At 43.7% G+C, this 15,941-nt stretch overlaps 1 protein-coding gene across 1 annotated transcript in view; it reads left to right on the top strand.

The window, feature by feature from the left end:
• Positions 1 to 15,941, top strand: part of LOC141097852 (tyrosine-protein phosphatase non-receptor type 11-like) — a 175,368-nt gene that overhangs the window by 45,503 nt on the left and 113,924 nt on the right. Inside the window, exon 2 of the mRNA XM_073585328.1 lies at positions 9,023 to 9,145. Coding sequence (XP_073441429.1) covers positions 9,023 to 9,145 — 123 coding nt within the window. The remainder of the gene's footprint in view (positions 1 to 9,022; positions 9,146 to 15,941) is intronic.

Genomic DNA, 15,941 nt, shown 5'->3' with positions numbered 1-15,941 from the left:
TGTGACAAGGTACCAACGGCCGCCGAGGTCGTTACATGGATTGCTGGATCGTTGCTGCGTCGCTAAATAGATCTGCCTGTTTGGCAGCTTACTAGCGACCATTTAGCGATGCACCAGCGATCCTTACCAGGTCGTATCGTTGTTGGGATCGCTGGTGCGTCGCTAAGTGAAACGGGACCCTAAGTCTGTTTCAGTAGGCTCCACAATCATGAGGAAGATTGCTGATTTGACAGATGTCCAGAAGTCAGTCATTGACACACTCCACAAGGAGGGTAAGCCACAAAAGGTCATTGCTAAAGAAGCTGTCTGTTCAGAGTGCTGTATCCAAGCATATTAATGGAAAGTTGAGTAGAAGGAAAAATTATGGTGGAAAAAGGAGTCAAGCAACCAGGAAAACCGCAGCCTTGAAAGGATTAAGAAAAGGTTACTCAAAAATTTGGGGAGATTCACAAGGAGTGGACTGCTGCTGGAGTCATTGATTCCAGAGCCACCACACACAGATGTAGCCCATGTCCTGGATACAAGTGTCGCATTCCTTGTGTCAAGCCACTCATGACCAATAGACAACGCCAGAAGTGTCTTACCTGGGCCAAGGAGAAAAAGAACTGGACTGTTGCTCAGTGGCCCAAGGTGTTTTCAGATGGAAGTAAATTTTGCATTTCATTTGGAAATCAAGGTCCCAGAGTCTGGAGGAAGAGTGGAGAGACACATAATCCAAGCTGCTTGAGGTCTAGTGTGAAGTTTCCACAATCAATGATGTTTGGGGAGCCATGTCATCTTCTGGTGTAGGTCTACTGTGTTTTATAAAGACCAAAGTCAGTGCAGCCGCCTACCAGGAAATTTTAGAGCACTTCATTCTTCCCTCTGCCGACAAGCTTTTTGGAGATGGAACTTTCATTCTCCAGCAGGACTTGGCACCTGTCCACGCTGCCAAAACACCAATACCTGGTTTAAAAACCAACAGTATCATTGTACTTGATTGGCCAGCAAATTTGCCTGACCTTAACCCTATAGAGAATCTATGGGGTATTGTCAAGAGGAAGATGAGACACCAGACCCAACAATGCAGAGAGCTGAAGGCTGCTATCAAAGCAACCTGGGCTTCCATAACACCTCAGCATTGCCACAGGCTGATCCTCCATGCCACGCCGCATTGATGCAGTAACTGATGCAAAAGGAGCCCCGACCAAGTATTGAGTGCATTTACTTAACATACATTTCAGTAGGCCAACATTTTGGATTTTAAAATAATTTTTTCAAGCTGGCGTTATAAAGTATTCTAATTTACTGATGACTTTTGAGTTTTCATTGGCTGTAAGCCATAATCATCAACATTAACAGAAATAAACACGTAAAATACATCACTCTGTTTGTAATGACTCTATAGAATACATGAGTTTCACTTTTTGTATTGAAGAACTGAAGTAAATTAATTCTTTGATATTCTAATTTAGTGAGAAGCACCTGTATATCAAGTACAAAATGTTGACCCTAAGGCTATGTGCCCACGCTAGCATTTTTAAACGCTCAGGAAAAGGATCCCCTTCCTAGAAATCGCGCGTCTTTTTCCGCGATTTTGACCAGATTTTGACGCGTTTTTTGACATGCGATTTCTGGGATCATTGGGGATGGCTAAAAACGCTGAGCAATGTGGGAATTAATGAGCATGCTGCGTTTTTAGCCGCTAAGCGATTCCTGAGCGGTTAAAAACGCATGCCTAGGCACAAAAAGCCAAAAACGCGTGCTAATTAATTTGATGCATCTTTTAAGCGTTTCTGCAGCGTCTGATCCGGCTCAAACGCTGCGGAAACGCTTAACAAAACACATCGTGGGCACACAGCCTAAAAGTGATAAACGGATAACATGCTCTAGCTGGTGGACTACATCTGCTGCGAAGCCCATCCTATCAGTGTGTTGGCCAGTGTGTACTGTATCTGCTAGCTGGGCAATTACAAACTGCAGTTTTGATTAGTAAAAGTTGGCAACCCCTTAAAGCAGAGCACAAACATGTATTTTTAATGTGCTTGGATGAAATCTGCCCCCCCGAAGATTGTTGTGTTCTAGGTCACTCTTTGGGTGTAAGGCGACTCGAGCCCATGGGCAGCTCAAGCCACTTGGCCTTGTTATATTCTGTAAACCCCTTAGGCCTCTTTTACACATCCGTCTGTCACCATCAGTCAAAATCAGCTGTTTTGCCAAAAAAAAAACAAAAACCGGATCCGCCATTTTTCTTGGCGGATCCGTTTTTTCCCCATTGATTTGCATTATCGGCGGATCTTGACGGATGGTCATCCGTTTTTTTACGGATCCGCCAAAATTTTGGCGTCCGCAGACATGACAGGATGGACACTGAATCGTTTTTTTTCCTGGCCGGATCTGTATTTGTACAGTGTGCATGCCCGGAAGAATTGCCTCTGCTGGAAATTTAACCCTAAATGCCAGGTCTGGTGGTTGAAAAAAAAATTCTCTCTGTGGCTCTCTCTGTGTCTCGCTCTGTGTGTCTGTCTCTCCGCCAATTTCAGGGTGGTTTCACATTAGCGCTTTTTAAGCGCATGCACGGCCGGGGGTAGCTGCGCCCCCGAGCCGGCTCTCTGCCCGGCGTGCCCGCCCCTTGCTTGTAGCATGGCCTCCTAGCGCACAGCGGCGCCTGCGATCGGCGCACCCTATCTTTAGCATAGGGTGCGCAGATCGTGCGCAGGCCGCGCGATAGTTGCGCTTTGACCTGCGCTGCGCACTTTTGACGGTGCGCCCCAAAATCCGAAAAGTTTGATTTTTGGCGCGCACGGCGCACCGTCAAAGGTGCGCAGCGCAGGTCAAAGCGCAACTAGCGCACGGCCTGCGCACGATCTGCGCACCCTATGCTAAAGATAGGGTGCGCCGATCGCAGGCGCCGCTGTGCGCTAGCAGGTGGCGCTACAAGCAAGGGGCGGGCACGCCGGGCAGAGAACCGGCTCGGGGGCGGAGCTACCCCCGGCCGTGCGTGCGCTTAAAAAGCGCTAATGTGAAACCACCCTCAGAATCGTCTGATCTATCAATAAAAAAAAAGGATTAACCTGATCGCTAAACGGCATAGTGATAAAAAAAAAAATCAACTTCAGAATTTTTTTATTTTTTGTTTGATCGGTGCGACATTGCATCAAAATGCAGTAACGGGTGATCAAAAGATTGTATCTGCAATAAAATGGTATCATTAAAAACGTCTGCTCGGCACGCAAGAAATAAGCCCTCACCCGACCCAAGGAATTTTCTTTCACCACCAATTAGATAAAAAAAAAAACCTAGACATGATGGTCTATGAACTCCCGGAGAATCGCAATGGCAGGTCAGTTTTAGCAGTTAGTAACATAGTAAAAAAGCCAAACAAAAACAAGTGTGGGATTGCACTCTTTTTGCAATTTCACCGCGCTTGGATTTTTTTTTCTTCACGTTTTCTAGTACATGACATGGTAAAACCAATGGTGTCGTCCAAAAGTACAACTTGTTCCACAAAAAACAAGCCCTCACCTGGCTATAATGACAGAAAAATAAAGTTATGGCTGTGGGAATAAGGGAAGTAAAAAAACGCAAAATCGAAAAAAGCTCCGGGGGTTAAGGACATCCTATGTTTTTCCATGTGGGGAGTGACAAGCCAAGCCTGGTATGTCAGAGTGAGGAGACTGATAAGCCATGCATGCTTCTCTGGGAAATTAAATATGCAAACTCTCTCTTCAAAGGTGAAAAGGACTGGAATTCTAGTGCCAGTCATTGGAAGCAGCAGTCCTAAATTTGCATATTTAATTTCCCAGAGGAGCATGCATGGCTTACAAGTCTCCTCACTCTGACATGCCTGGCATGGCTTGTCACACCCCACATGGAGAAACATAGGATGTATTTGAAGACTATGGACAGTTATCTAAAGTTTATAGAGAGCGTTAAATAGATGATATGATTTCTTTTCCAATGCTTCTGTACAGAGCTGGCATTAGGAATTCTCGTGGGTGGATCAGAACAGTCTGAACGCTCCAGAGCATTAGGAAATGTATGTTCCTGCTGGCTTAGACCAAAAGCAATCATTCCTTTATTTTGATGATATTTGGTAGGAGGTGCATTGAGCAGAGTCAACATAGCCAAGACTTGATACAGTACAAGTAGAAAGTTTGGGGCTGCACTTGATTTAAAAATAAATAAAATCAACACTAGCAAGATATAACCAGTTAAGAACTGAAAGACTGAAGAGACCCTCTAATAGAAAATTGAAGTTTTAGCATATTGTCAACCTGACTGCTGGAGAGCTGCGAAGCATGTGCATTCAGACGTTCGGAGCTTCTTATTTCTCCAATACTTGCTTGACTTTGCTTTTTTTTTTTTTTTTTTTCTTTTTCTTAGTACATGCTGGCAGAAAAGAGGCTAGATTTACTTTTTTTTTTTTTTTTTTTTCCCTTGTACTGTGATGAACCTGCACCTCTCCACCCCACCTGACGTCCCTATTGCGTCAAATGGATTACGTAATGTGGTCTCCTCACTTCCACCAACGTGACATCCCTGCCCCTGAGGACACGAAAGTTCAGTTTGGTACAGTTTTACAGATACCCCCGCCCCTGTCCATATGGGCCCATGGAGGAGGTGGATCATGTAGTCACTGATGTGGCACCACACTCGCTCACAACCCTGACATGATGAGTCTCCTTTCACTAGTACCATTGAAACAGAACACTGCCAGCCCTGTATAACTTCCGCCAGTTCCTTGTTAGATATAAGACTGTTTCATTATCAGGATTATATAGGGCCAGAAACCAGCCCCAGTAGTAAAAAAAAGTTAAGCCGAGAAATGGGCATTTGGATTCTTAAGGCCCCGTCACACACAGCGATCTCGCTAGCGAGATCGCTGATTTTGTGACACCACAGCGATCTCGCCAGCGAGATCGCTGTGTGTGACATGGGATCAGCGACCTGCCCCCCCCCCTGCCAGTTATCGCTGATCGTGCTCGATCGGCCTGGGCCATTTTTCGATCACTGGTCTCCCGCTGGCAAGCACGCATCGCTGCGTGTGGCAGCGAGAGACCAGCGATCAGCGACGCTGGTTTCTAATGTAAACATCGGGTATCCAGGAGCCGCAGCTCTTGGATACCCGCTGTTTACCTTGGAAACGGGCGTACACGCTGGTTTCCAAGGTAAACAGCGGGTATCCAAGAGCCGCGGCTCCTGGATACCCGATGTTTACATTAGAAACCAACTTGCTCGCTGGTCCTGATCGCTGGAGGGACTCTCTATGCGACAGCTCACCAGGGATCAGCCTAACCATGTCCCAGCGATCCCATCCATGTCGGATCGTTGGTGGGATCGTTGGGACATCGTTATGTGTAACGGGGCCTTTAGATTGAGATAATAGAGCATACCAAGGTTAAATTATATATTCCTTAAGGGCACACTAGACAATACACTATATACAATGGTTATACAATGGTCAGATGTGTAAATATAATAGTGGTAGGCAAAAGATATAAGCAGATGGATCATGACTAGAGTTGAGCGACTTTGGTCGGATCGGGTTTCGTGAAACCCGAATGAAACAAAATAAGTTTCAGATGAAACTCGTCCGACTAGAGCAAAAAAAGTCGGAGTTTCGTCCGACTTTTATTTCCCATTGACTTGCATTGGGGTCGGGTTTCGGACGAAACTCCGACTTTGTTTTGCTCTAGTCGGACGAGTTTCATCTGAAACTTATTTTGTTTCATTCGGGTTTCACGAAACCCGATCCGACCAAAGTCGCTCAACTCTAATCATGACAATTACCGGATTGATCGATCATGTGTGTACTGGGCCATAAGTGGCATGGGCTGCCAGCTGTCTCCTTGGTCCCTTCTCAGTATGTTACACGTCACGGCCCCCACTTTCGAAGTGACCAGCAAGCATAACAGAGGGACCATATGACCTTAAACTAGCCTTTTATCCCCTTCGGGTCACTCCCCTCCTGTCCTCTGAGCGGAACCAAAATTTCCAGTTGCCTCTAGTAGCTAAAAACTCCAAAACCTAAGATGCATCATAACTGTTTAATGGATGGTCCAAGAGAGGTGGGTTGGGTGCTATCGGATACAGCTGGGCCCTTGTTATACATTGAGACTAAACACATCTTGGTTTTCCGGGTACTATTATCCATTATACATGTCTCCCCTCCCTGGGGTGTTGGAACAGATCGAGCCCCTGGATGGCGTTTGTCGTGTTCTGGGGATCTCGGAAATATACATAATGTATGGCTAGGACGTATAGTATCTCCGTGAATCCTTATGGGGATCATGTTTGTACAATATTCTTTGGCAGCTTCAGCATGACTCTATATTGCAAGCAGCCTTTGTCCTGCTCTGAGCTGACTCAAGGTATGAGATCTGTCACTCACAGCGTTAAAGGCTTGACCCCCCCCCTTTCCTTCCTGCTGAGCTATGTGTTCTCATACAGCTGCATATCTCTCATATTTTTTACAATTGGAAATCTTTTTTATTTGCTGTACAGCTTCAGTATTATCAATGAGCGTCAATATCTGGATTAGTGCAGGTTTCTTGCTTTTAGAATTCCTTTTTTTTTTTTTTGCTATTTCTCATCGCTTGCCATTAACAGCCCCTTATGAAAACGCACATGTACGAATGGTATCCTGAACTAGATGATTGGAACAGGTGTTAAAGGCTATTGTATCTTTGAGAGTTGCTCCTTTTCCACATAGCACCCAGGTTCCATGTCTGTCCTGCATTACTCCACCGCCTGCGAAGTTTGAGTCACAAAATAGTTCTGTGTTCACATTGGGAATAAAGCACCACTCCAGTATTTTTTTATTTTATTTCAATGCTGTAGTGGTGCTATACTAATCTAGGTTCCCTGTCCCTAGCTTTATATTTACTAGGTGGTTTTCAGCTCTTCTTGGTGCTACTTCAGCCCTGCGCCGCCATCTTCTGACCACATCTTCTGACTGAAAAAACCTACAGGGAAAAATAGAAGTGCTGAGCCCAGGTAAAATTTTTAATGTTTTAGTAATAAATAAAAGGGACAAGAAAAATTCTTAAATACACAAATAGTGGAGATGGAAAAGAAAATATTGTATGAACATATACATGATTGACAAAGTGCTATACGAAAAATAATAAAAAAAGGATTTCATCATAATAAGGGTATGTATACACATATTCCAAATAAAGTTTTGTGCACCGTATTGCAAGGTTAGAAAAAGTCCTATGCTGAAATGTCTAGTTAATAAATCCTAAATAGGGTACCCATGAAAACAATAAGGTGCAAGTGCTTATGCTAAGCTAGCTAGCCATTAAATCCTAGACAAGTAAGTAAACCTAAAGGCAATATAAGGTGCAAGTGCTGTGCTTGGACAATCTAGCCATTAAGCTTTGGTCAAATGTATAGGCATAGTATCTGCATAAGGTGCAGGTGCACACAAACCTGAATGGGTGGTCACCGCGCGGCAGCCAGAGACCCCGACGCACGTTTTGCGTATAGCTTCTTCAATAGGGGGAGTTCTGTCCAAAGTCAGTGTAAGGCTAGCGTTTTTTAACCTGATACAAAATGCTTCTCCTTCCCAGAAAACGCGCGTTTTGGCACAAAAACCGCGTGTTTTTGATGCGATTTTTTTCCCCCCCGCGCGCATCTTCTGGACTCATAGGAATCAGCTAAAAACGCAGACTAATGCGGAAATAAATGAACATGCTGTGTTTTTAGCCACTAAGCGTTTCCTATGCGGAAAAAACGCATCAATTGGCACAAAAAGGCCAAAATGCATTTAAATGAATGAGATACTTCTTTTAAGCATTTCTGCAGCGACTGATCTGGCTCAAACGCTGCGGAAACGCTTACAAAACGCAACGTGGGCACACAGCCTTAAGCCTCATTCTGTCTCTCATAGACTTCCATTGAATTGTGACCTCCGGATTGCCCAGCAGACACACTGGTGTGATCCGGCAGGTCACAACCTGCAGAAAACCAACTGGACTGACACCGCTAAAAGATGAAGACTGTGGCTGATAAGTATAATTACTTGTTCCAGGCAACTTAGGTTAGTAATTCTCACCATTATGTGAGATGCATCTCTATTCGTATAGCAGCCTATTCCCAACGCCCTATTACATCATGCGGGCTGCCGATACCATATGTGCCCCCACAAGCCAAACATTACCCAGCCACCACTGGAAGGACCCGGCATGCACCCTGCATGAAAATGATGACCCTTGCTGTGGGTTTCCAGCTTCTTTTTTTGGGGGGGCCAAAATATCAGCTAATACCTCATGTATTATATACATCTTTTTTTGTCTGCATCCTGCAAAAAGAAAGTAGTAGAAACTGAAATCTTCAAGAACAGATGGAAAATGGTCATTTTTGCTGACACTAATTACTTGGTCAATAGATTCTGTAAGTCACAAAATGTATGCACCACGTCAGCATTTTCTCTCTACAGCGGATCATGTAGTTCTTATTTGACTTTATCCTAAGTCATGTGGCAAGGCTTGTTACAGGGTTGATATTTCCTTTTAGGATTGCTACTTCCTAGAGGTGGTGCTAGAGTTCTCTTCCTCTGAAGAGACAACTTGCATATTTCCCAGAGGAGCATTGCGGCTTGGGTCTCCTCACCTTGGCATGTCAGGCTTGGCATGTCATTTTCCACCTGGAGAAACATTATCCCTGTCATAAATTTGGCACGTTTTTGTGCTATAAACTAGAATCTGCCCCCAGCTCTGAGCCGATGTAGAATTCCACTATTTCATGTTAGTTTCTGGCTTAAATTATAGTAATTTTTTTGGGTTGCGGTTGTCCCTGACAACGATGCCCTCTGAACCTAATTTTTCAAAAGGTTTGGGGTGGGTGCAAAAAGTTGCAAAATTATGCATATTGTGCACAAATTTATCTCATCCTCCAGTTGTTTGATTTCCGGTTCGATTCTCTTGTTATGGAAATATAATTTTTGGGGGGTTGCATATTTGTGTTTTATACAGTAAAAATGCATATTTTACTTTTTTTTTTTTTTTTTTTTTTTTTTTTTTGTATATTCCTCCAGATGGTTTCACCCAAACATCAATGGATTAGAAGCTGAAACTCTGCTCCTAACACATGGGGTGCATGGAAGTTTTTTGGCACGGCCAAGCAAGAGCAACCCTGGTGACTTCACGCTATCTGTCAGGTAATGTATCGTCTATACATTTTTATAGTGGTTTACTAACTTGAAGTGCATGTTTTAAGTCTGTATAGGAGTTTGTGCCCCAGTGTAAAAAAAAAAAAAAAAAAAAAAAAAAAAAAATCTTTTTTTTTTTTTTTTTTTTTTTGTTCTTGCAGAGATACAATGTGCCAGCTGTGAGAAATCTAGCTTATAATCTGATCAGGCTAGAGGTGCACTGGGGGTGTGTCTGTGCACTTAGACCCAAGTGCATAGACACCCCCTGTGCACTAGCAGATAAATTTGCATACGTCTTCAACCCCAGATTTCTCGTGACTTGGTCATCAGATCACCACAAAATGAATCCTCGTTACTGGGACAAACATGCATATTATTTCCTCCATAAATAAAATGTTTGTTTTTTATACTAATTTTCAGCTGCGTTTTACAGTACCAGCAAAGCATATGAAGTTTCAGAAATCTCATGCTCAGTTTTTTTTTGTTTTTTTGCCATCAGTATTTTTGTTTTACTTTTTTTTTTTTTTTTTCTTGCACAATGGAGCTTGTCACTCCTTTTAGTGTTTTTCACCCATTTACTTGAATGGGTGGTAAAAAAAAATGCCGAAAAAGGCATAAAAACGCACGTATCGGGTTTTGCTGCATTTTTTTGCACCAAAACCTGATTCACACATACAGCTCTGGCAAAAATTGACATCACTGCACAGTTTTATAAAAATCATCTTCTTTACATGTCTGACAGCCATTCCATTCCAGTGTTAGTTGAATTCTAACCAGAGTACACCTCATTGTACTTAATGTGCTTCTGATTAGGTGATCACCTGAACCAAATCTTATTTAGCGAAGGAAAGTATAAAAAACACTGCTGTGGTGTTCACAAACCTCTTGCAATAGGACAAGCTGAATGACAAAACAAGTGCTAGGAATATCCCAAAAGTAATTGGCATGGTTATTATTTTTTCATTCCTAAGGAGTTAATAAGAAAAGTTTTGAGTGAGGAAAAGAAGGGCTCAATTCTGGCTTTACTAGCAGAGAGATACAGTGAGCGTCATGTTGCCTCCATCTGTAAAAATTTCTAAGACGACAGTCCGGTACAACAAGGTCAAGCAGAAGACATTGGGGACAACAACGCTGCAGACCGGCAGAGAGCGAAAACGACACTCCACTGACCGGGATGACCGTCATCTTATTTGAATGTCACTCAAACAGCAGGATCACATCAAGTGACATACAAAAGGAATAGCAAATGGCAGCTGGAGTGAAGTGCACGGCAAAAACAGTTTGTAACAGGTTTATAGAGGCAGGGCTCAAGTCATGTAAAGCTAGAAAAAAGCCTTTCATCAATGAGAAGCAAAGGAAAGCCACACTGAAGTTTGCCAAAGACCATAAGGATTGGACCATAGGGGACTGGCGTAAGTTAATCTTCTCTGAGGAGTCTAATTTTCAGCTTTGCCCAACACCTGGTCATCTAATGGTTAGAGGGAGACCTGGAGAGGCGTACAAGCCACAGTGTGTTGGACTCACTGTGAAATTTGGTGGAGGATCTGTGGTGATCTGGGGATGCTTCAGCAAGGCTGGAATTGGGCAAGTTAATCTTTGTGAAGGATGTATGAATCAAAGCACATACAAGGTTATCCTGGAAAAACAGTTGATTCCTTCTGCTCAGGCAATGTTCCCCAACTCCGAGGACTGTTTTTTCCAACAGGACAATGCGCCATGCCACACAGCTAGGTCAATCAGTGTGTGGATGAAGGACCACCACATCAAATCCCTCTCATGGGCAGCCCAATCTCCAGACCTGAACCCCATTGAAAACCACTAGAATTTAATCAAGAGGAAGATGGATCGTCACAAGCCATCAAACAAAGAAGAACTGCTTAAAATTTTTGTACCAGGAGTGGCCTAAGGTCACCCAAAAGCAGTGTGAAAGACTGGTGGAAAGCATTCCAAGACACATGAAAGCTGTGATTAAAAATCATGGTTATTCCACAAAATGCTGATTTCTGAACTCTTCCTGAGTTAAAACATTAGTATTGTTGTGTCTAAATGATTATGAACTTGTTTTCTTAGCATTATTTGAGGTCTGCAAGCACTGCATTTTTTTGTTGTTTAACCATTTCTCATTTTCTGAAATTTAATCCAAAATATAGTGCTTGGAAATTCGAAGACATGTCAGTAATTTATAAATTTTTCAGTGGTCTCTTAATTTTTGCCAGAGTATACACGTGTGTGTGTGTGTGTGTGTGTGTGTGTGTGTGTGTATATGTATGTTTGTTTATTATGCCTGACGATACAATTGGAAGGTCCTCCCTTGACTTTTGGTGTTGCCCCTTATACTTGGGTGCGGATATCATCCCTATATACATACGTGTTAGACACAAAAGCACTTATTGTGCAGGAATAATTCAGGTGTGACCTCCTGTCATTGACCACCTACCCTGCCTGCAGCTTGTTGATCTCCACCTAATCCTAGCTTCCACCAGATCTTGGAGAACTTGCTTAGGTCAGCACTTTACGCTACGTCTCTATCTCCTAAAATACATGCAGCGTCATGCCCTCAGACTGACTTCACGACATGTGAACTTCCAAACCGAACAGATAAGTTTATAGATGGGGAACATCTCGCCGCGCTCGAAATATCACTCCACTCCAGATCTGTCCGAGGAACCTCGTCTGCCGAGACGGCCCGTCTATGGTGGCCACCTACTGAGGTCCTGCTTCGGCTCTGCTCCTCACGTGTGATCATCGTTATATGTGTCTTCTGGTTGTTTATAGTTTTATTGGGTCTGGACTTGTTTTTATAGATGGTTTATATTTTACACAAACACATTGACAGGAAGAGGCTGTAGATGGATTTCTGTGAAGAAGGGTTTAAGGCTTTCCTGATTTTAACTACTTTAGGTGCAGATGTAATTATTTTTTGCTTTTGGCCATGAATATCTGATCCATGGGGTGCCAGACTCTCTGCATTCCGACTGTCTGCTGTTTGTAGGATCTGCCATACTCAGCTGATACTTGTACCAGGGATTAATTAGAATTGGACAAGTACTTGCACCCATGAACTGGCAGATGCATTGATTGGCTGCAGCCAGATCAGAGGGAGAAAGATCGAAGAGGGCTCCTGTGCAAGAACAGTCTTTGGGGTTCAACGTAATCCATCCATTTGTGTCTGACAGAAGCTGCTTCTTGCTCTGGATGGTCATACCGGTGACGCTCCCCAGAGGCCGTGGGATACTCGGCATCGGGTCCATTAACTTCAATGGGAAATGTCAGTGGCAGTGACCCGGTCCGTGGCCTCAGGCGGTCATGTAAAAGGGTTTGAATTGAATGGGGATAAAGTTTATGTCGTGATTCGTGACGCCACCTGTGGTTTCTGGTCAGAATGACCAGCGCTGCAGTGTCGCTTCTCTGGGGCAGATGAGGTGGTGCAGCAATGATGTTAAGCTCTCCACAGGTAGCGCTATAGTCCCAGGGCGGTAGAAATGAGTTGGTAGATGAGGAGGTGGCGCAGAAAGAATGCAGAGGACACAGTGGCATGTAGTTCAATGGGCTTTACTCACGGTTCTGCTGTACACACAGATGTCCGCTTCCGTGCTGTGTCCTCCAGGTGAGCAGTCCAGCCAACTTCTAGATAAGATGAAATGCACCTTTCCAGCTTTCCCAGTCAGTGTGTGCCTTTCCTGGCTGTCTCCAAACAATATGCTGCTTTTCCCGCCTTACTTCCACTCCAGCACTTCACGGTTATCGTTCTGGGCCGGCAGCTGCGAATCCTGTTCAGACAACGTCTCACCGTTTGTGATTCTATATAGCCGTCTTTCCAGTTGGACTAACTGTGGAAGGGGCGATGGTCCATAAAGTAACCAAAGTTATCGGCTTGCTAGTGGCACCCAAAGGAATGGGATCTAGGCTAAGGGCTGTTCCCTTTGCGACCAGTCCGGTTCCTTCCTCCACCTGACGGCGGTCAGCGTGGAACGAGACCCACGGGATAACTTTCCAACCGTGTCTCTGGAAGAACCAATCTTTCCTATGAAGAATCTGCTGTTTTTATTCCAATCTGTCTGGCAACTGCTCGTTCAAGTCAGGAGCTGCTCCGACACGTCCTTCACCATCCCTCCCTCTGAGGGGACTCAACCTAACATCAGCCTAGATTCTCCCTCCTAAACTAAGCTCCGCCCACCTCCCAGCACTCTTTGTGTTCCAAGCAGGGAGCCATAAAGGGTGCTCTGCTACACTACTGGTGTGAGTGGGATGTGGGTGTTGGAATCTGGTCGGTTGCACTCACCTTACCTGGTTGTGGGGTACCACACCTCTGATTGAGGTGCAGTACCTCTGTGGCGACTGGACCCTCAGGGGCACCATTTTGGGCCCCTTTTCAGCAATGGTATGTCCACCCCTGCTGCAGATATTGGAATTGGAGAGTGATATTCAGTTTATAACTTGCCATCAACTCTATCAGCACTCCTAACAGCATTATAGGTGCTGGATTATTCCCTAATTTCGAAGTATGCATTGCCTCTGGCAGTGTATAAAAATTAATGTAAAAAAAAAAAAAAAAAAAAAAAAAATGCGTTAAAGCCAATAACTTTCTGAAAATACTCTAATACACATATATAAATCAGCATTATAGGTGCTGGACTATTTGTTCACTTTCCACCATGAATTACCTCTACATAAAATGAAAAAATAAAGCTTCTAAAAAGAAGCTCTACAGACAATACATTTTTTAAAATCTTCTCTTATATATTTATGAAAAAAAACACAAATTGAGCTTGGTTTGAGTTAGTACACATGCAGCATATAAATGCATGTTCACATGGCCAAAAAGCATACAAAACCTAGAAAAGACAAAATGAAAAAACCCTGCTGTAATTAAATAAGTAAAAAGCAAAAGTGCATTTAAGTCATACAGAGTTCTTAGTAATACTGTATTTGATCAAGCATAGCATAAAAGCCGTCCCACCATTGACAAGGTGACTCTGTGGTCGGGGCTGTCCTACACTGTCTAATATTAAAAACCTTATGTGTCAAAGTTGACGTCTAGTATTTATACTAGCTGTAGAGCCCGGCGCTGCCTGGGCATAGTAACTAACTACGGTCAATTATGACAAATTTATAGTGTGTATGTATGTGTGTGTGTGTGTGTGTGTGTGTGTGTGTGTATATGTATGTATGTGTGTGTGTGTATATGTATATATATATATATATATATATAATGTGTGTGTGTGTGGAGCCCCGCCCACTCCGCATAGCCACATTCACTATAATATCCCACATCAGCCAGAGTTACCGGACTACTACCCCCTAATATCCCACATCTCCCCGTCAGCCAAAGCCATTGGATGACTACCCCAAATATCCCACATCATCTCGTCAGCCTGGGGTCAGAACCAGAGCGCTGAGGGATTTACCCTAATTTCCATACCGGAGATCACTTTAAGAGAGGCCTGGAGTCAGAATCAGAGCGCTGAGTGGAATTGCCCTAACTTCCATACCAATGATCCCTTTAATAGAATCCTGGGGTCAGAATCAGAGCATTTGAAGGCAATTGACCTGACTTCCATACCGGGGATCCCTTTAAGAGGGGCCTGGGGTCAGAACCACAGCGCTGGATGGATTTGCCCTCACTTCCATACCAATGATCCCTTTAAGAGGGAAGCTGTACCTATGGGATGGAGGGTGTGTGATGGGGATATGGGCACGGGAGGGGGTGATTCATTTTGTCATGTGCTCTTTGCTCCTTTCTGGGGGGCAGACAATGGCTGGGAGCTTATGTTCCCGGGGAAGCTAGATTTCTCCCACCCGGTCACTGTTTGCTGAGGTGTTGTCGAGTGAGGAAACGGTTGCTCATAGCAACCAATCACAGCTCAGCTTCTTTTAAACATCTCTGGTGAAATGAAAGATGCTTCATGATTGGTTGGACATACACACATACAGTTTTTATATATAAAGATATAGATGGGATATGTATCTTGGCTGTATATTAGAGGGGATTTCAGAAAATTATTGGCTGTAGAGCCTCTTTTTTTTGTTTTTATAAACTGGCACAGTTGCATGCTGGAAAGTGAAGCAATAGTTCAGCACCTATAATACTGATGGTTAATGGCTACTTACAATCAGCGTTCTGCCAGTATTATAGCTGCTGGACTATTCCCTTCTCAGCATGCATTGCCAAGTTAATAGTCCAGCACCTAGAATCTATTCTATTTCTAAACGCTGTTTTTCGGTGATTACTTTGTATCTCCGTTCATACTGCACCCACACACAAATGATACACCATTTGAAAGATAAACTTGCCCCCTTCAGCAAGAAAATAGCCAAACAAACCACACATCCACAATTTGATCACCAAATACAGTTTAAACATTTAATTTTCATAACCCTGCAGTAAGGAAAAAATGACCTCCAGGTGGCACCACACTACCACAAAGCACACTACCACAAAGCTGCTTACAGACATAACAAACACAAACATTTTCCTTATGAAAAAAATGTCTCAGCTCACCCCTTAGCGTCCTCCGGATAGCAGGAACCACACCGTCGCACGGCGCCGCCCTGGCCTGGCGGATACAAGTCCAAACACAGTAATCTCAGGCAGGAAGGTAGTTATAAAAAATATTCCTTTACTACTTTTCATTAAAAGAACATGTTACAGGTAGTGGATACCCCAGTGGATGGTAAAAAATCCAACGCGTTTCAACTCAAGAGTCTTAACCATTATTAAGACTTTTGAGTTGAAACGCGTTGGATTTTTTACCATCCACTGGGGTATCCATTACCTGTAACATGTTCTTTTAACGAAAAGAAA

Source organism: Dendrobates tinctorius, unplaced genomic scaffold (assembly GCF_039654945.1).
Source record: "Dendrobates tinctorius isolate UK_male_01 unplaced genomic scaffold, ASM3965494v1 ptg000086l, whole genome shotgun sequence".
NCBI classification, from domain to species: domain Eukaryota; kingdom Metazoa; phylum Chordata; class Amphibia; order Anura; family Dendrobatidae; genus Dendrobates; species Dendrobates tinctorius.
The sequence above is the reverse complement of the archived record's forward strand: the minus strand, read 5'-3'. Positions and strand labels throughout refer to the sequence as shown.